At 45.7% G+C, this 21,008-nt stretch overlaps 1 protein-coding gene across 3 annotated transcripts in view; it reads left to right on the forward strand.

Annotated features, from left to right (window-relative positions):
* The window catches only part of stard13b (StAR-related lipid transfer (START) domain containing 13b), a 242,541-nt gene that overhangs the window by 41,388 nt on the left and 180,145 nt on the right, over positions 1 to 21,008 (forward strand). For all 3 annotated transcript variants that reach the window (XM_034168385.1, XM_034168386.1, XM_034168387.1), the window contains one exon: positions 18,995 to 19,025. In XM_034168385.1, the coding sequence (XP_034024276.1) occupies positions 18,995 to 19,025 (31 nt within the window). The remainder of the gene's footprint in view (positions 1 to 18,994; positions 19,026 to 21,008) is intronic.

Below are 21,008 nucleotides of genomic sequence, written 5' to 3' on the forward strand. Positions count from 1 at the left end.
AGCCAGGTGGAAACCATTCGGAAGATTCAGACGGCTTTCGGTGACTTTTCAGTCGTGTGACTATCTGAGAAATTGTGGAAGAGGTGGGCATGTCACAGCATGTCCTGTGAGACTTCAACACGAAGGTGCTTTTGCTCCGCCATCAGCAGCTTCATGCCGAAGCCATCGGCACAAATTTCACCGCCACTCTTTTCATGGCCAAATCTTCTGTCACAATGGAATGTGCCAAAAAAGTGCTGATGTCCACCTCTTCCGCAATTTCTCGGATAGTCACACGACGGTCCCGCATCACCACTTTGGAAATGATCTGGTCATTTCAGCATGTTGATGGCCGACCGGAGCGTGGCTCACTTTCCATCACTGTGCGGACGTCTTTAAACCGGTTGTACCATTCCTTAATCTGTGATGCCCAGAGCATTGTCACTGAAAGCCGTCTGAATCTTCCGAATGGTTTCCACCTGGCTGTCGCCCAGTTTCTGGCTAAATTTGATGCGGCGCTGCTCCAGTCGTTCCGTCTTTTTCCTTGAAATGAAAATCGCAGAGCGCGCTGCACAATCCTCACACAAAGGCTGCTTACCAGCAAATGACGCAATCGACAGGCGTGAAATAGTTCATGCATGCGCACGAAGGTTCAAGGTTGGCTGTTGCAAGCACACGTGATTCAAATCCATCAGGTTTTTGCAAAAAATAAAAAGGTCCGATTTCTAACAGACCTCGTATGAGCCAAAAGAATAACTGAAACAAGAAATGTTGCTTAATATAAAGGAAGTGAAAAAACAAAAAGTGTCGTTCTTAAACCCCGGTCTCCCGCATGACAGGTGGGGATATTTACCACTATGTTAACGTGGAGTTAGCAACTAACACACACATCAATTACAACGACTGCCGTAAACATAGTTTAAAAGATTTCCGGTTACGGCAACCGTAACCGTAACCACTTTGTTAAAAAAAAAACATAATGTAACCCAGGTTTCAAAAACACTTTTTATAAGGCATTAAAAACCTGTGTCCAATAGTACAAAAATTGCAAGAAGATATATCAAGGATCATATGGTTTTCTGTGTGGTTAAACTGTGTTTCTTTTAACGGTTGTTTCTTGTAGAAACTTCAATTTTCAATTTATTTCAATTTATTTTCATTTATATAGCGCCAAATCACAACAGAGTTGCCTCAAGGTGCTTCACACAAATAAGGACTAACCTTACTAACCCCCAGAGCAACAGTGGTAAGGAAAAACTCCCTCTGAGGAAGAAACCTCAAGCAGGCCAGACTCAAAGGGGCGACCCTCTGCTTGGGCCATGCTACAAACATAAATTACAGAACAATTCACAGAAACAATTCACAAAACAAATATACAGGAAATACTGTTGGTGCACAGGGCAGGAGGGTTTCCAGCACAAATACAATTACCATCTCTGGATGGAGCTGCACCTTAAACAGAGAGAAAAAAAAACAGAACCAGGCATCAGAAAGACAAGAAATACAGTATGTATGTAGATGTCAAAGAAATGCTTATTTTGTAAAACTCAAAATAAATGATCAATCAGTCAATATGTATGTATACGTACATGTATATGTGTGTGTATATATGTATATGTAGTATGTATGTGTATATATGTATACATGTGTGTGTGTATATGTATGTATATGTGTGCGTGTATATATACGAGGGCTGTCAATAAAGTAACGGTCCTTTTTATTTTTTTCAAAAACTATATGGATTTCATTCATATGTTTTTACGTCAGACATGCTTGAACCCTCGTGCGCATGCGTGAGTTTTTCCACGCCTGTCGGTGACGTCATTCGCCTGTGAGCACTCCTTGTGGGAGGAGTCGTCCAGCCCCTCGTCGGAATTCCTTTGTCTGAGAAGTTGCTGAGAGACTGGCGCGTTGTTTGATCAAAATTTTTTCTAAACCTGTGAGACACATCGAAGTGGACACGGTTCGAAAAATTAAGCTGGTTTTCAGTGAAAATTTTAACGGCTGATGAGAGATTTTGAGGTGATTCTGTCGCTTTAAGGACTTCCCACGGTGCGAGACGTCGCTCAGCGGTCCCAGGCGCCGTCGTCAGCCTGTTCAAGCTGAAAACCTCCACATTTCAGGCTCTATTGATCCAGGACGTCGTGAGAGAACAGAGAAGTTTCAGAAGAAGTCGGTTTCAGCATTTTATCTGGATATTCCACTGTTAAAGGAGATTTTTTTAATGAAAGACGTGCGGACGGGTCCGCGCGTCGGGACGCAGCCGACGCGGTGCGGCGGCACAGGAAAAACACCTCCGTGTTGATAACCATTTGTAAAATCCAGGTGGCTTTTGATGGCTTTCAGTGGAGTGAGTATATGAGAAATTGTTTAACAGCAGGACATGTTCCAACTTGTCCTCAAGGCTTCCAACGGAGGTGTTTTTCCTGTGGCGGAGCGTCGCGGCAGCTGCGAGCCGACGCGCGGACCCGTCCGCACGTCTTTCATTAAAAAAATCTCCTTTAACAGTGGAATATCCGGATAAAATGCTGAAACCGACTTCTTCTGAAACTTCTCTGTCCTCTCACGACGTCCTGGATCAATAGAGCCTGAAATGTGGAGGTTTTCAGCTTGAACAGGCTGACGACGGCAGCTGAGAGCGCTGAGCGACGTCTCGCTCCGTGGGAAGTCCTTAAAGCGACAGAATCACCTCAAAATCTCTCATCAGCCGTTAAAATTTTCACTGAAAACCAGCTTAATTTTTCGAACCGTGTCCACTTCGATGTGTCTCACAGGTTTAGAAAAAATTTTGATCAAACAACGCGCCAGTCTCTCAGCAACTTGTCAGACAAAGGAATTCCGACGAGGGGCTGGACGACTCCTCCCACAAGGAGTGCTCACAGGCGAATGACGTCACAGACAGGCGTGGAAAAACTCACGCATGCGCACGAGGGTTCAAGCATGTCTGACGTAAAAACATATGAATGAAATCCATATAGTTTTTGAAAAAAATAAAAAGGACCGCTACTTTATTGACAGCCCTCGTATGTGTATATGTGTATGGGTATGTATATGTACGTGTAGGTATAAATGTATGTATGTGTATATATATGTTTTGTATATTTATTTATGTGTTAGTGGGTATGTATATAGGTATATATGTGAGTGTGTATATGTGTGTGTATATATGTATATAATGTGTGTGTATGTATGTACGTATACAGGTATATATGCACGGCCCAAGCAGAGGGTCACCCCCTAGAGCCTGGTCTGCTTGAGGTTTCTTCCTAAGAGGGAGTTTTTCCTCACCACAGTTGCCTAGTGCTTGCTCTGGGGGTCGGCAGGGTTAATATGGAGTGACTTGGGCCAAGTGTGTTGTGATTTGGCACTTTATACATAACATACTTATACATGAATTGAAATGTAATTGAATATTGAAGTGTATGTCTGTGTTGATATGTAGTGTGTTGTGAATTTGTGTATATGTTGTTATGACTGTTATAATTGTTGGACTCATTCTAGCAGGGGTGGGCGTTGATAAGCTTTGCTTCTGCCCACACCCTTTCGGACTCACAGGCTTGTTTATATAACATTCATATTATTGGTATGTTTCTGTTCTTTCGGATTTGTGTGTGTGCCGAATAAATCCATTCATTCATTCAGTATAATTTGTCAGCATTAAACAACAGTTTCAATTGAATTTTCAATTTATTTTCATTTATATAGCGCCAAATCACAACAGAGTTGCCTCAAGGCGCTTCACACAAGTAAGGTGTAACCTTACTAACCCCCAGAGCAACAGTGACTACGTTTACATGCAGCCAATAACCCTTTCATAACTGGAATATTAGCAATAACCCGGTTGTGCACGGCCATGTAAACACCCGCAAAAACCCGAATATGCTCATATTCCGGTTTTTAAAAACCCGAATATGACCCCTGGGTTACTCCTTTTCTAACCCGAATATCAGGTCATATAAACGCGCATTGGGATATCCCCATAGAAAGGAACATTATTTTGTGTTCTGCGCATGCCCTATCCGCAAGGAATCTTGGTCTTTTGAGTATGGCAACTACTTGTATGCGGCGCGTGCAACCCACCGGACACCACAAGCAGAGGTAAACAACGCATTGTGTTCTGCGTCCTTATCAGGCGGGCCGGTTGCAACACCGGCACCGGCATCACCGCGATTGCTCTGCCTCCAATGCGCTTACCGTGTCTGCGGGCTTGGTAAACGCCGCAGCGGGCCACTCACACCGCCCCCCTCTCTGCTGTGCGGAGCTGCGCCAAATCTGGCAACAGGTCCAGAGACTACACTCGCCATTTTGATGCGGAGGCAGCCCGCAGGAGAGAAAAATGAGAAAATGTTAATGCCTGTTTGAGAAAAGTGTGTAGTGAGGGGTTTTACACAAAGCAGGATTACACGAAGCAGGATTTGCACGAACGCCAGACCAAATCAAGCACCGGTGGAAGACGTGCGTCACTGTTTAGATGGGGATATTCCAAATAATACCAATGACCATGTATACAGGAGTAACTCTGTCTGCTTAAGCATGTAAACGGGTTATTCCTAATGATTCAGAAACTGGAATATTGACCTTAACCTGAATATTAACGGCATGTAAATGTAGTCAGTGGTAAGGAAAAACTCCTTCTGAGGAAGAAACCTCAAGCAGACCAGACTCAAAGGGGTGACCCTCTGATTGGGCCATGCTACAGCCATAAATGACAGAACAATTCACAGAAACAACAAGAAAAAAACAAGAACTACTAAGGTGATCGCCGGCCACTAGCCCTAAGCTTCACTAAAAGACACAGTAGTTCGGTAAAGTTGAGGCTACGGCCCGCTCAGTTTCCTAATAAAATGAATTAAAAGAGTAAAAAGCATAAAACAAAGCTATACCAGTATACCAGAAACCAACAAAAGCTTCACTATTTGGAAGGTGTTGGGAAGGTGTTGTGACACGGACCTACAACAGGGGGCGTTAATGAACGGACAATGGATAAGCCAAAAGTAACAATTTAATGTTGTGAATCGCACAACGAAATACAGACAATAACAATAATGTGGATTGTCAGTTATACATAAGGTGACGTGTGGGCAGGCTCGAAGATAGAAGACGTCTGGCGAGAGAAGAGCCGGATCCCACACAGCTTCCACCACCAACGGATCTGAAGAACACCGGAGCCGCCAATCTCTGCGCCCCAGGTGGCCACTGTCTTCAGCAGTCAGACCTGGTACTGCTGGCAGAAAACAGAAACAGTTAATGGTGGGTGTGTGAATACACACCCAGCAATCGTGTAAAGCTTAGTTCCTCCGGGAGGGAGAACCTCCACCTCCAGACACAGAATCACCCGTGCAGCTCCTGTCAGTCACTCTCCCTGGAAGGAGTGTGAGGCGAAGACGTCGCAAGTCACACTATCCGCCAATCCAGTTACAGACTGAGTCCACAGGATACACGGCTGCACACAGAACAATGTTCAAACACTCAGAAAATCACAGCAGAGAAAGATTACCTGGAACGGTAGCTGATTTCTCGGCGAGGAGGTGGAGTTGCAGTCCGGCTTATATGGTGATGAGTTGAACGAGTGACAGCTGGTGGTGATAGGTGACAGCTGTCACTCCCAGCGGCTCCGACGCCCTCTCGTGCTTGAAGCCCGCACTCCAAGCAGGGCGCCATCTGGTGGTAGTGGGCCAGCAGTACCTCCTCTTCAGCGGCCCACACAACAGGACCCCCCCTCAACGGGCACCTCCTGGGGCCCTGACCAGGCTTGTCCGGGTGCCGGTTGTAGAAATCGGCCAGGAGGGCCGGGTCCAGGATGAAGCTCCTCTCCACCCAGGAGCGTTCTTCGGGTCCATACCCCTCCCAGTCCACCAGACACTGGAACCCCCGGCCCTTACGACGGACGTCCAGGAGCCGCCGCACGGTCCATGCCGGCTCCCCGTCGATGATCCGGGCAGGAGGCGGTGCGGGGCCAGGGGTGCAGAGTGGTGAGGTGTGATGAGGTTTGAGACGTGACACATGGAAAACCGGGTGGATCCGCAGTGAAGCTGGCAGCTTTAGCTTCACTGCGGCCGGACTGAGGACTTTGAGGATGGGAAACGGTCCAATAAACCTGTCCTTGAGTGTCTGTGATTCCACTTGAAGTGGGATGTCCTTTGTCGACAACCACACCTCCTGCCCGGGCTGGTATACAGGGGCCGGGGAACGCCGGCGGTCTGCATGGGCCTTGGCCCTCGTCCGGGCCTTTAACAGGGCAGAACAGGCAGTCCGCCACACCCGGCGGCACCTCCTGAGGTGGGCCTGGACCGAGGGCACACCGACCTCCCGAGTGGGAACAATGGGGGCTGGTACCCCGAACACACCTCAAACGGGGAGAGGCCGGTGGCAGACGACACTTGGCTGTTGTGGGCATACTCAATCCAGGCCAGATGGTTGCTCCAGGCCGTCGGGTGCGCGGAGGTCATGCAGCGGAGGGCCTGCTCCAGCTCCTGGTTAGCCCGCTCTGCCTGTCCATTTGTCTGAGGGTGATACCCGGACGAGAGACTCACGGTGGCCCCCAGTTCTCTGCAGAAACTCCTCCAGACTTGGGAAGAGAACTGAGGACCACGAGCCGAGACGATGTCCGCTGGTATCCCATGCAGACGCACGACATGGTGGACCAGGAGGTCTGCCGTCTCCTGGGCCGTCGGGAGCTTCGGGAGGGCCACAAAGTGGGCCGCCTTGGAGAACCGGTCCACTATCGTGAGGATGGTGGTGTTGCCCTGGGACGGCGGGAGGCCCATGATAAAGTCCAGGCCGATGTGGGACTGGGGCGGTGAGGCACTGGTAGAGGCTGGAGGAGTCCCGAAGTCCTCTTGTGGTCGGCCTTGCCCCTGGCACAGGTGGTACAGGCCTGGATGTAATCCCGGACGTCGGCCTCCATAGACGCCCACCAGAAGCGCTGCTGGACCACTGCCATGGTTCTGCGCACACCTAGATGACAGGAGAGCTTGGAACCATGACAGAAGTTCAAAACCGCAGCTCTGGCCTCTGGTGGGACGTACAATTTGTTCCTCGGGCCGGTCCCCGGGTCCGGGTTCCGTGTCAGGACCTCCCGGACGGTCTTCTCCACGTCCCAGGTGAGGGTGGCCACGACAGTGGACTCAGGGATGATGGTCTCTGTTCGGTCTGACAACTCAGCCTTGACTTCCTCTTCGTGCACCCGGGACAGGGCATCCGATCGTTGGTTCTTGGTCCCGGGGCGGTATGTAATCTGGAAGTCAAAGCGCCCGAAGAACAGTGACCAGCGGGCTTGCCTGGGGTTCAGCCACTTGGCAGTCCGGATGTACTCCAGGTTCCGATGGTCCGTGAAAACCGTGAAGGGCACCGTCGCTCCCTCCAACAGGTGTCTCCACTCTTCAAGAGCCTCCTTCACCGCCAGGAGTTCCCGATTGCCGACATCATAATTCCTCTCAGCCGGGGTCAACCTGCGGGAAAAATAGGTACAAGGGTGGAGAGCCTTATCGGACTCCCTGCTCTAGGACAGCACGGCTCCTATCCTTGAGTCAGAGGCATCCACTTCAACTGTGAACTGGCGATTAGGATCAGGCTGCACCAGAACTGGTGCAGACGAGAACCGGCGTTTCAACTCCCTAAACGCGGCATCGCACCGATCCGACCAGGTGAAGGGGACTTTAGTGGAGGTCAGGGCAGTCAGGGGGCTCACTACCTGACTGTAACCCTTAATGAACCTCCTGTAGAAATTTGCAAAACTGAGGAACTGTTGCAGCTTCCTATGGCTTGTCGGTTGGGGCCAATCTCTCACCGCCGCAACCTTGGCCGGATCAGGGGCAACGGAGTTGGAGGAGATGATGAACCCCAGGAAGGACAAAGAAGTACGGTGGAACTCGCACTTCTCGCCCTTCACAAACAGCCGGTTCTCCAATAACCGCTGCAGGACCTGACGTACATGCTGGACATGAGTCTCAGGGTCAGGAGAAAAGATGAGTATATCGTCTAGATATACGAAGACAAACCGGTGCAGGAAGTCCCGCAAGACGTCATTAACCAATGCTTGGAACATTGCGGGGGCGTTAGTAAGGCTGAACGGCATGACCAGGTACTCAAAGTGACCTAAGGGGGTGTTAAATGCCGTCTTCCACTCGTCTCCCTTCCGGATCCGAACCAGGTGGTACGCATTCCTAAGATCGAGTTTGCTGAATACTTGGGCTCCATGCAGGGGCGTGAACACCGAATCCAACAGAGGTAATGGGTATCGATTACGAACCGTAATCTCGTTCAGCCCTCTGTAATCGATGCATGGACGGAGTCCGCCGTCCTTCTTACCCACAAAAAAGAAACCTGCACCCATCGGGGAGGTGGAGTTCCGGATCAACCCGGCAGCTAAGGAGTCCCGGATGTAGGTCTCCATTGATTCTTGTTCCGGACGTGAGAGGTTGTACAGCCTGCTGGACGGGTACTCAGCGCCCGGGATCAAATCGATGGCGCAATCGTACGGTCGGTGCGGGGGAAGAGTGAGTGCCAGATCTTTGCTGAAGACGTCAGCAAGATCATGGTACTCCTCTGGCACCGCCGTCAGATTGGGGGGGACTTTGACCTCCTCATTAGCTGTCACACCAGGTGGAACCGAGGATCCTAAACATTCCCGGTGGCAGGTTTCGCTCCACTGTGTCACAACCCCAGACGGCCAATCAATCCGGGAATTGTGCTTCACCATCCATGGAAACCCTAAAATCACTTGGGAGGTAGAAGGTGTTACATAAAACACGATCTCCTCCCTGTGATTCCCAGACACAACCAATGTCACGGGCTGTGTCTGGTGTGTGATTAATGGAAGAAGGGTGCCATCTAGTGCCCGTACCTTCAAAGGTGAAGGCAGAGCCACCAGAGGGAGCCCTACTTCCTTTACCCATCTGCTGTCCAGCAGATTCCCTTCTGACCCCGTGTCTACTAGTGCTGGGGCGTGAAGGGTTAAATCCTCACTTAGGATCGTGACTGGGATTCGTGCAGATTTACGGGGTTTCCCCGTGTGGGTACTGTGACCCACCCTTAGCCCAGTCTCTAAGGATGGGTGCTGCTGTTTTGACCGTTTGGGGCAGTTTCTCTGCGTGTGCTCAGTTGAGCTGCAGAGAAAACACTCCCCATGGACCAGCCTCCTCTGTCTCTGATCTGATCGCCTTTTGGCCCTGCTCGTCTCCATAGCAACGGCAGCAGGGGGAGCTGTCGTCACATGGAGTGCCCTGGCTGTGGAGCTTGGGGAAGACGGCTCCCTTTCGGACCCGGGAGGAAGAGGGACGGCTTGTGCCTGACCACGCCCTTCATCTCGCTCCCATCGGTGTTCTGTTAATCGGTTGTCCAACCGTATAACCAGGTCGATAAGCCCGTCTAAATCCGTTGGCTCGTCCTTCGCCACCAGGTGCTCCTTAAGGACCAGAGACAGTGCATTTACAAAGGCAGCGCGGAGCGCAACAGCATTCCAGCCGGCTCGCACTGCCGTGATGCGGAAGTCGACTGCATACTTAGCTGCGCTCCGGCACCCCTGTCTTATCGACAGCACTTGTCTGAACTCCCTCACAAACCCAGCGTATGACGTTAGGAGCCGTGAATTCTGCTCCCAGAGCGCCGTAGCCCAGGCGCGTGCCTCTCCTCGAAGCAAATTTATAACATAAGCCACCCGGCTAGCGTCTGACGCGTACATGACAGGACGCTGTGAAAAGACGAGCGAGCACTGCATTAAGAAGTCCGCGCATGTCTCGACACAGCCTCCGTATGGCTCCGGAGGGCTTATGTATGCTTCAGGGGACGGTGGGGGGGTTCGTTGAATAACCAGCGCACTGAGCCTGTGCTTCCACCCGGGCGGTGAGAGCCTCCATCCTCCGATTGAGAATCACATTCCGCTCGGTGACTAAGTCCAACCGAGCAGTGAAAGCGGTTAAGATTTGCTGCAGCTCACCTAACACACCTCCTGCTGACACCTGTGCACCTCGCTCTTCCATTGGCTGTTCAAGCGATGGTTGACGCCCCTCGGGATCCATGATGCTGGCCGAGAAATCCTGTTGGGAAGGTGTCGTGACACGGACCCACAACAGGGGGCGTTAATGAATGGACAATGGATAAGCCAAAAGTAACAATTTAATGTTGTGAATCGCACAACGAAATACAGACAATAACAATAATGTGGATTGTCAATTATACACAAGGTGACGTGTGGGCAGGCTCGAAGATAGAAGACGTCTGGTGAGAGAAGAGCCGGATCCCACACAGCTTCCACCACCAACGGATCTGAAGAACACCGGAGCCGCCAAGCCCTGCGCCCCAGGTGGCCACTGTCTTCAGCAGTCAGACCCGGTACTGCTGGCAGAAAACAGAAACAGTTAATGGTGGGTGTGTGAATACACACCCAGCAATCGTGTAAAGCTTAGTTCCTCCGGGAGGGAGAACCTCCACCTCCAGACACAGAATCACCCGTGCAGCTTCTATCAGTCACTCTCCCTGGAAGGAGTGTGAGGCGAAGACGTCGCAAGTCACACTATCCACCAATCCAGTTACAGACTGAGTCCACAGGATACACGGCTGCACACAGAACAATGTTCCAACACTCAGAAAATCACAGCAGAGAAAGATTACCTGGAACGGTAGCTGATTTCTCGGCGAGGAGGTAGAGTTGCAGTCCAGCTTATATGGTGATGAGTTGAACGAGTGACAGCTGGTGCTGATAAGTGACAACTATCACTCCCAGCGACTCCGACGCCCTCTCGTGCTTGAAGCCCGCACTCCAAGCAGGGCGCCATCTGGTGGTAGTGGGCCAGCAGTACCTCCTCTTCAGCGGCCCACACAACAGAAGGTCACCACAGCAGCTCACCATCAAATCAGTGGTCTGGTGTTTCCACTGAGTGAAATTATACTATTATTTAGTTTGAAAGTTGAACACCAGGGCCCGGTTTCATGAAGCAGTCTAATATTGTTTAGTTGATTAAACTCGCTTAGTCGATTAATCTTTTGATGTTAGTCGTTGCACGCAGCACTTAGTCGGCTAAAGTTTTGTGTTATCCAACTAAAGTTTTTAACCTTCTACAAAGTAGGCTGATCTTATTTCTTATTTTAGTCAACAAAACTGTGTCTTACCTCAAAAATGGCACTTGTGGGACCTTTCAGCAGGTTATCGGTGACACCATCTACGTCTCCAACTTGACCGTGTGCCAAATCATGAGCGATGTTAGTTTATATGCAGACAGCACTTATATGCAGACAGCAAGGTACACATACAGAGAAAGACACAGCCACAGCAAGAGTTACTGTAGCAACACTGCATGCCCATTTATGACACACATATGAAACCATCTTTAAATTAAAACCAGTGCATCAAAAGATATACAGGCCAGGAAAACAAAACAAACAACCCCACAAATGTCTTTATTGGTGAGTGTCATGATTGGGTATAAAAGTACATCCTCAAACCAAAGATGGGGCGAGGATCAACACTTTGTGAACAACTGCATGAAAAAATAGTCCAACAGTTTAAGAACAATGTTTCGCAACATTCAGTTGCAAGGAATTTAGGGATTCCATCATCTACAGTCCATAATATAATCAGAAATTTCAGAGAATCTGGAGAACTTTATACATGTAAGGGGCAAGGCAGAAAACCAATGTTGATTGCCCGTGACCGTCGATCCCTCAGGCGGCACTGCATTAAAAACCAACCTCATTGTGTAAAGGATCTTACTGCGTGGGCTCAGGAACATTTCAGAAAACCATTAGATTAGATTAGATATACTTTATTGATCTCACAGTGGAGAAATTATATTTGCACTCCAGTTACCTCAGACAGCAATTAGTCCACAGTTATTACTTGTTTACTGTAATAATGGCACACATCAGAATTAAAGACCACACATACACATTTGACATTGTTTATATGCACTAAGTTTGAAGAAGTCCATTATCCGAAGGGAATGGGGCATGCTTCAGTCCTATGAAAAGCAGTTTATTGTCTTTGTGAGTTGAGATAAAAAACAGCCAATGTTCCCCAGGCCGAAAAAAAATCCCTCTGGAAGAAAAACAGTCGGGCAATTTGACCTTCAGGCTTGATAAGCCTGTGATGTTATGGTTTTGAGCAGTGAAAAGCACTTTTTAACAGGTCCACTTGCACAACCAAATCCCAATTATGAATTAAGAATATTCCCAATTATGAATTAAAAATATCCACCGGCCTCTGAAATCTTCAGCTTCAACTGCAAGGCATGCATCTGCTCCAAGATGGCATCCAATTTGTGTCTGAGTTCAAGAGTCATCGCAGTCTGAGAATGCACTGCCTTGCCAACCTCGTTAATCATGACAGACAAGCGAGGGGCCGTGGTTCTTGATGCCGCTGTCTTGCCAATTTTCCGGTAGATCAGGGCAGCACATAAGCCAAAAAGTACCAGCCCTGCTACCATGAGATCAAAGATGAATAAATCCTCAACATCCTCAACGGAGAAAGGCGCCAAGCATGCCACATGCCAGAAACTCCAGGAGTCGAGAACATAGCCCGCAGGATACGTTCCATCTGGGCAGGTAGGATCCCCGGTCCTGACCTTCTTGTAGAAAAAATGGTGTCAATAGCGTTCAGAGACCAGCTGATCAATTCCATCGTTAATCCAATAGTAGTCCAATAGGTCCAGAATCCAATATAATTTGAAGAATTCACAGTCTGGTGAAGTAGGGACTTGAAGGTTAAAGGCAGAGAACATAGATAAGGGAGAGTGGAGGAGATGCGACCGCCCTCGTTGGAGTCCCAAGCTGAGATTACTTAACATAGTTTGTCGCTACATCTACAAGTGCAAGTTAAATCTCTACCATGCAAAGTGAAAGCCATACATCAACAACATCCAGAAATGCTGCCGCCTTCTCTGGGCCCGAGCTCATTTGAAATGGACAGACGCTAAGTGGAAAAGTGGTTTGATGAGTCCACATTTCAAATTGTTTTAGACCTGTGTGGTACATTATGAAGCACAAAATATGACAACGGAGACCCGTTGTCATATTTGAACAACTGAAGTCATACATCAAGCAACAATGGGAAAGAATTCCACCTACAAAGCTTCAACAATTAGTGTCCTCAGTTCCACTCAATAAGTGTTGTTAGAAGGAAAGGTGATGTAACACAGTGGTAAACATAGCACTGTCCCAGCTTTTTTGAAACGTGTTGCAGGCATCCATTTCAAAATGAGCACATATTTGCACAAAAACAATAAAGTTTATCAGTTTGAACAATAAATATCTTGTATTCAATTGAATATAGGTTGAAGAGGATTTGCAAATCATTGTATTCTGTTTTTAATTTACATTTTACACAATGTCCCAACTTCATTGGAATTGGGGTTGTATGAGTGATGTCCCAGAGGGTTTGTCCAGTATATATAGTCTGTGCTTCCACACAAACATCTCAGCTCATCAGGCATTTTTGTCATCACTACAAAGTGTGAGCGAGTCACTGATCCAGTCAAGTGCTTCTTTATCCTGAGACTGTTTTATTCTGCTTTGCACCCCCAGGGAGGGCGTGGAGGTCACTCACCTTGACTTGTGTGTCGTGTATGTGTGTGCCAAAAGTTTTAGGCGAAGTCTTTTTTTGGCACAACATCAGACAGCCTCTTGCAGGGGTGGGTTTTGGAATGGGGAGGTCTTCTGCTCCAAAAATATCCCTTCAACTGCAGTTTTCAGGACACACCTGAACTACACAAGCCATGGTGGATGACGTCCCTGGGTTTGGAAGCATAATGAGGAAATTTACAGTTTGCAGTGAACTCCTGTTTGGTGTTTAGATAAACAAGAAAAATATTGATAATATTTTAAGATTTACCTTTGTGAGTCTTTGGGCTGTTACTCTTTTATTTTTATTTTTGTTTAGGGTCTCTACACATTGATTTGGCATGTTTCACACATTCACATTAACACGAACACAGATGTACCTGAAGTACCATCTTGGCCTGTGAGGCAGGAGTACAATCAGAGCGCTGTCTGCAATATTATAAGAACAGGTTTGGAATTTTTGCATCATTTTGTCTCAGCCAGGTGAGATATGTGAGCAACAGTGCAAGGGTTCCAACCAGAAACAGAAAAAGACAGGAAAAAAAAAATGGGCAGATGGACAGGAGAGGAAAATTCTTCTCATCTGGCCCAGATCAGGCAGAGGATTTTAGTCCTCTGCAATATTCAGTGGTATAGTCCAGTCAGGCCCATACGTATTTGGACAGTGACACAAGATTTGTATTTTTGCCTCAGTAAACCACTAGAATTGAAACGAAACAATCAAAATATGCAGGGAGTGTAGACTTTCAGATTTCATGCAAGAGGCTTTATAAAAAGGGATGTGGTGGCTTAAAGGTCAGGGAAGTGGGCTTGTGTTCAGAGGACTCACGCTTCAGTTTCTTGTCTGGTCTGGGAATCACTAGGATAACCTTGAGCAATGTCCTTAATCCCCAAATTGCTCCTGGTGAGCATATAGCAGCACCCTAATGTCACTAGGCAGCACACAATGGAATAGGGGTTCACACTCACAGCAAGAAGGTCCAGAGTTTGAATCCAGTTGAACCCAGTTACTTTGCTGTGTTAAGTTTGCATCCTGTCTGCGTGGGTTTCCTCTGAACATTCTGGTTTCCTTCCGCTTCAAAACACATGCTTATTATCTTTGTGCTCCTTGTGACCCTTGCAGTATGTGACGATCTGGAGTTTGTTCCCAGGCATTGCTCAATGGCTACTGGGAATGGGACGACTCGTCATAATAGTTGAATATGCCTACCTAACATTCAACTAGTTGACTATATTTGATTATTCATCTAGTCAAAAGCCATTTATTAAGTTCATTTAACCCTTGAAATAACTTGACCAGACCTGCTGGAGCTGCCACCACTCTCTTCACTCACTGAAGAAATTAGTCAACTCAAACGGGTAGTCCATGCCTCGTAAATGAATGCAGGTATTGTCTTCACGCTAATGCTGTTTTTTGTATTCGTGATTTTGTGCTTGTATTTGTTAAAATAAATGTAACATTTGATTTTTGTTAGTCATCCCAACCCTAGTGGCTACCCACTGCTCCGAGTGTGATCAGATTGTTTCAAAAAAATGTCTAATCAAGTTTGGGTTAAATGCAAAGAGAAAATTTCCCAAAGGGGATTAATAAAGTATAAATTACTATAATTGATGTTGTTAAAAAATATCACATTAACCATTTAGGATTTTCTTAAAAGGAAGACATGCCATTTCAGCTACAGTTAGGCAAATGGGAGATTTGTTCTGTTTTCATGAATGAAAATGGTAGTAGAGCAGACAGAAGTTGCACCTTGCAGTTTCACAGCACTATATTGGAGAATGTCCATTCTGAAAGCCTAAGGCTTGCATTGCTACTATTTGTAGACAAGGTATCTCTCTTTGTTTCATCAAACATGACCACTAGCGTACACTGGGCATTATGGAGTGAAGTGTAACATGGTCGTCATAGTGTGCTTTATGATGTCTTTTGCACCACTAGTCACAAAGCGTGTTTCCATTACCCTTCAAATTGAGCAATTTGAAATAACAAATTGAACACACACTACTATTCAGTGTTTGAATGGGAAAGCGTGTCCAAACTTTGACAGGTACTAAGGAAAATTCCACAAACCTTTTTATGCTTGCATGGGCTCGGACCTGAGGTTGAGAACCAGGGAGTTGGTGGAACCACTATCACGCCACAATTGTGTTTTGTCATCATTTTGAAAATATCACTGAAATTTTGCATAAATCTGTAATGGAAACCTGCCTACAGAATCATGTTGAAGTGGAACAGAGAAGGACCTTTATACCAGAAAACAGATCAAATATATGTTTTCTTTTTAAGAAGTCAAAGAAATTTCATGTCTTCATTTTCCTTCTCTGGTTTACCCCACCATGATGATATAATTTATCATACGGTACCACACTGTCTATATTTCTTGATGATTGATGTAAATTAAGTCCAAGACAGATTCACTGACTTGGCATTGTTCATGTATCCATCTGTTGACTTGTCTGAAGAAACCCAGTTGTGAAAATGACAAGTTCTATTAATAATAATCCTGATATTTAAGTGCCCAATTAATTGTGGCCTCTGTAAATGGAGGGACTGTGTATAAAAATGGCTCAAATTCCTAAATGGTTGATGTGATGTTTTTGTTAAGCCCCTTGAATTGAACCTAAATGTCTCCAAGCATGTCTTGATTATCTCACTTCAACTCCATTGGCATTTCTGAGGTAAAATTAGAAGACAAAAATAGTCAGTGTCCAAATACTTATGGATCTCACTCAGTAGCTTCAAAGTAAGCCATGATAATAAATGTTCATGTTAATTTTAAATAAGTACAAGATACAGTCCATCAAAAAGTACAGTATGGATTTAACAAAAATTTGATGAGAAATTTTCCTTGTTTTAGTGAACAGTTGATTCAGCTTTTGTGACAATACAGATCTCTTTCAACATTCTTTCCTTTTATCTCCTTTATCATGCTTAGTGAGTTTTCATTATAACCACATTTAAAATGTGCATTTTCTGTGGTTGGCATGAAAATAGTGCAAAGTTTGGTCAAAGTGTGCATGAAGCAGGAATCGTGTGCAAAACGTGTAAAATCGTCCCTGCCTTGAGTGCCTCGTATACTTGTTGCTACAACTATTTGTACACACCAGCGACTGAAAGACAGAGTGTGCGCTGTGCGAACCCATCAATCACCCTCATGGCAGGTGTTGGCCAAATTCCACCTGACACGCACAAACATCTAACACTGTTCGTTTGGCACTTAGAAAATGTGTGGCCAGTTGCACTCTTGGCATGACAACAGTCTGCAGACAATCACTGTTGTGCTGGCAGTGAAATTTGTCTAAGTTCCCGACGAGTGTGGCTTTGATGTGTGCGCTGAACTGACAGGAGGTGTGTCCACCCACTGAAGCGACTGTGGAGATCTCTCATTCTGGACATCCCAGCTGAACAACACGCACTGTGTTTGGACAGACATGGACAAACAACTGCCCACTGTGACACTCATGTGTCTGTTTGCTGTCATCATGTGGACATAAATAAAAACATATATCGCTGTGGCAATATATGCCACAGGCTGAAATGGACTGTCAGATCAGCAGCGGGTGATCTGACTTTCACGTCACCCACGTGAGCTATGTTTCATATAATGCTGTATCAGTTCTGGCGCGCCGTCCACAAGACACGCGTGTCAGGCAGGATACGTGCACGGGCCAGCTGGACACGCACCAGCAGATGTGGACATGAGAAGAGCGAAGTGCTTCTCATTCATGTCATTTCATGACTATACGATTTCTGTTAGAAAAGTATCCGACCTTTTTATTTTTTTCAAAAATCATATGAATTTGAATCACGTGTGATTGCATCAGCCAAGCTTGAACCTTCGTGCGCATGCGTGAGTTTTTTCACGCCTGTCGGTTGTGTCATTCGCCTGTGAGCAGGCTTTGTATGAGCACTGGTCCACCCTTCTCGTCATTTTTTTATTTCGAATAAATGTCTGAACGATTTGGAGCTTTGCTGCATCAATTTTTTTCCAGAAACTGTGAGAGACCTCCAGGTGGACACCGTTCAGAAAATTAATATGGCTTTCAGGGATGATTTTATGGGGATTACACAGATTAAGGAGTGATCCAGAGGGTTTAAAGACCGCCCACAACTGCTGAGAGCGCGCCGCGCTCTGAGCGCCGATCGACAGGCTCAAACCCCGCTGAAACAACCAGATCATTTCCAATGTGAAGGCTTTGTTGATCCAGGACGTCGTCTGACTTTCACAAAAAGGCAGAAGGCGTGGATATCAGCACTTTTTCGGCACATTCCACTTTACAGGAGTTTTTTTCATGGAAAGAAAAGCGGAGGGATGTACCACGGAGCCGTTCATTATGCGGCACAAAACCACCTCCGTGTTGGTCTCACAGGACGGCTTTCAGGTGGATTTCAGATGGCTGTCGGTTGCTTTTCAGTCGTGTGATTATCCGAGAAATTGAGCATGCCCCATGTCCTGTGAGGCTTCATCACGGCGTTGCTTTGTGCTTTTGATGGCTTTCAGTGGAGTGAGTATATGAGAAATTGTTTATCAGCTGGAGATGTTCCAACGTGTCCTCAAGGCTTCCAACAGAGGTGTTTTTCCTGTGGCGGAGCGTCGCGGTGGCTGCAAGCCGACGCTGCAATCCGCCCGCACGTCTTTCATTAAAAAAATCTCCTTTAACAGTGGAATATCCGGATAAAATGCTGAAACCGACTTCTTCTGAAACGTCTCTGTTCTCTCACGACGTCCTGGATCAATAGAGCCTGAAATGTGGAGGTTTTAAGCTTGAAACAGGCTGATGACGCTGCCTGAGAGCGCAGCGCGACGTCTCGCACCGTGAAAAGTCCTTAAAGCGACAGTATCACCTCAAAATCTCTCATCAGCTGTTAAAATTTTCACTGAAGACCAGCTTAATTTTTCGAACCATGTCCACTTCGATGTGTCTCACAGGTTTAGAAAAAATTTTGATCAAACAAAGCGCCAGTCTCTCAGCAACTTCTCAGACAAAGGAATTCCGACGAGGGGCTGGACGACTCCTCCCACAAGGAGTGCTCAAAGGCGAATGACGTCACCGACAGGCGTGGAAAAACTCACGCATGCGCACGAGGGTTCAAGCATGTCTGACGTAAAAACATATGAATGAAATCCATATAGTTTTTGAAAAAAATAAAAAGGACCTATACTTTACGGACAGACCTTGTATGTGTATGTATATATATATATATATATATATATATATATATATATATATATATATATATATATATATATATCACTATTTCTGACCAATTATGACTCAGAAACTCAGAAATGGCTTTCTGAGTTTTTCAGGCTTTAAATGCAGTAATTTCTATATTTTACATTCCTTGCCTTGTATTTATCTTTCATGGTTCCAGTTATTAACAACCTAACTATGAAAAGCTTCTTACAATTAAATCAAGGGTTAGCAGTTGGTTGACACTTTTTCTTCTGTCTTGTAGGTGTTTAGTAAGAAGATCACAGCAGCGGCAGGTAAGAAATTATTTGTGCCGTTCTTTTGTATCCTGTGCACTGACATACCTCAGTTGAAGGACTGTCCACAGTGCCTTCTTTTGCAAGGGGTACGATTCCGAGCACATATCGCGATTTTAGCAGCTGGAACTAATGGTGCAAAGCTCGGTGCTGGGTGTTCAGCAGGCATGGGCATGTTCCAGTCCAAATATACTATAATATTAACCAGTCAGAGTGTCACCCGTCCATTCCATTAAACTGGATTCTTCCCGGTGCACAACATGAAGAAAGCAGACTCAAGTGAATGTATATTTGAAGTGGTTAGATGTAGATGTTAGTGCTAATCTGTCAGAGTGCATAAGTAGACAGCGGTCACCACAGCTTCATGATGTGAAGCAGTGCAACAGCAAGGTCAGGTTTTCTGTTTTTCTATGGCTGTTTGCTTATATATCATTTAATGTTTTTCAATGAACTTTTGTTGCATGTTTTATGGTGTATAATGTTGCCTGTGTCTGAGATTGGCCATAATACATGTGCATACTAAGAGATCGTCACAGGTGTATTAGTACTACTAGTGATGATATTTGCAGGCAAAGCAAGCAGGTTGTAATATGCTTTGCAAACTTACTTATGTAAGGTGTGTCTGAGTGATGTTTTGCTTATACAGTGCCAGACTTTAGATGTGGTTTTTGCTGGTCGAAGACACAAACATTTTCTGGAAATTAACGGTATCAGTGCTGCTCCCAACACAACACACCCACACTTGCATAAGTGACCTCGAGAATATGGGCTCTTAGAATAAAATTACTTCCACATGAGGTGAAACCCACAAAGACAGATGCTTTGCACTATGCATAGCTTTGCACTGTGTGGAAGAACTGGGCTTTAATCCTACCTATGTATTTACTCAATATCTACCAAATTTTACAGACTATATGTTGCACCAGAGTATTAGTTACCTCTGTCTAAACATGCATCATGAAGAGGAAAAACATTTTAAGGTGCATCTGCCTCTAAGCCACATTTATTTTTCAGATGTGGTGCTCCTACTTCATGCAACAAGATGCAAAATGAATTGAATCAGCACATTATTTATTAGTAATGCAAACACAGTGTTATTGGGAATAAGCAAATGGGCTATTTAATGTTATTGCATGAGACTCAAAGAAACCAAGAGTAAACTGCTTCTTGTAACCATTGAACAGCCAAAATCACCTGTTCAGAGCTAAATCTGTACACATTTTCCGCACTAAATGTAAATAAGCATATTAAACCTCCTTTATATATATTTTTAATGCAGTTAATTTTACCTTAGCCTAGCTGTCCTCCTTGTTGGGGTTCTGGTTTCCCCTAAAGTGCAAACAAGTTGAAGGTTATTTCCTGTTTTTATTCAAGAACCTATAAAGGAGTGCAGTGTTTCAGTTTGAGAGCATGCTTTATTTTTCTCATTCAGCTCTTCTTGTTTACCACAACTGGCATCAAGCTTAATGGTGCATTACTTTCTGCTCTGCAGTGTGGAACAGACAGTACCTCATTTAGATCAGTATACAGGAACAGCTTCTCATGTGCGTAGATAATGCCATCTTGTGGGTGTAGAGGACAGTGTAATATTTTTTGACATATAAGTTGCTTTGAAATATAAGTCAGCCACACAAGTAAAAAACAAAATGCAACATATAGTCTGAAAAATACGGTATATGATACACAATGTCATAGTTGGTACATTTAAGTTTCATTATCTTGGTAGTAGTTTTAAAGTTTTGTGTATCTGCAGTGTTTCAGATTCTCTTTTTGACTCAATTATCTTTCAAATTTGGTATCTCAACCAAGATTTGACTGCAAGAGCAGATCTGCCTTTAAATTTGAACTCTGTTCACTGGCCAGTCAAATGATTAAAGCTAGAAAAGAATACTTCATGCAAAAACTATTAAAATTTAAGATTCTGGCAGACGTTTGCATCCCAAAGTATAATATGACAGCTCAGCAGAGTCTGTTGAGATATGG

Source organism: Thalassophryne amazonica, chromosome 4 (genome assembly GCF_902500255.1).
Source record: "Thalassophryne amazonica chromosome 4, fThaAma1.1, whole genome shotgun sequence".
NCBI classification, from domain to species: Eukaryota; Metazoa; Chordata; class Actinopteri; order Batrachoidiformes; family Batrachoididae; genus Thalassophryne; species Thalassophryne amazonica.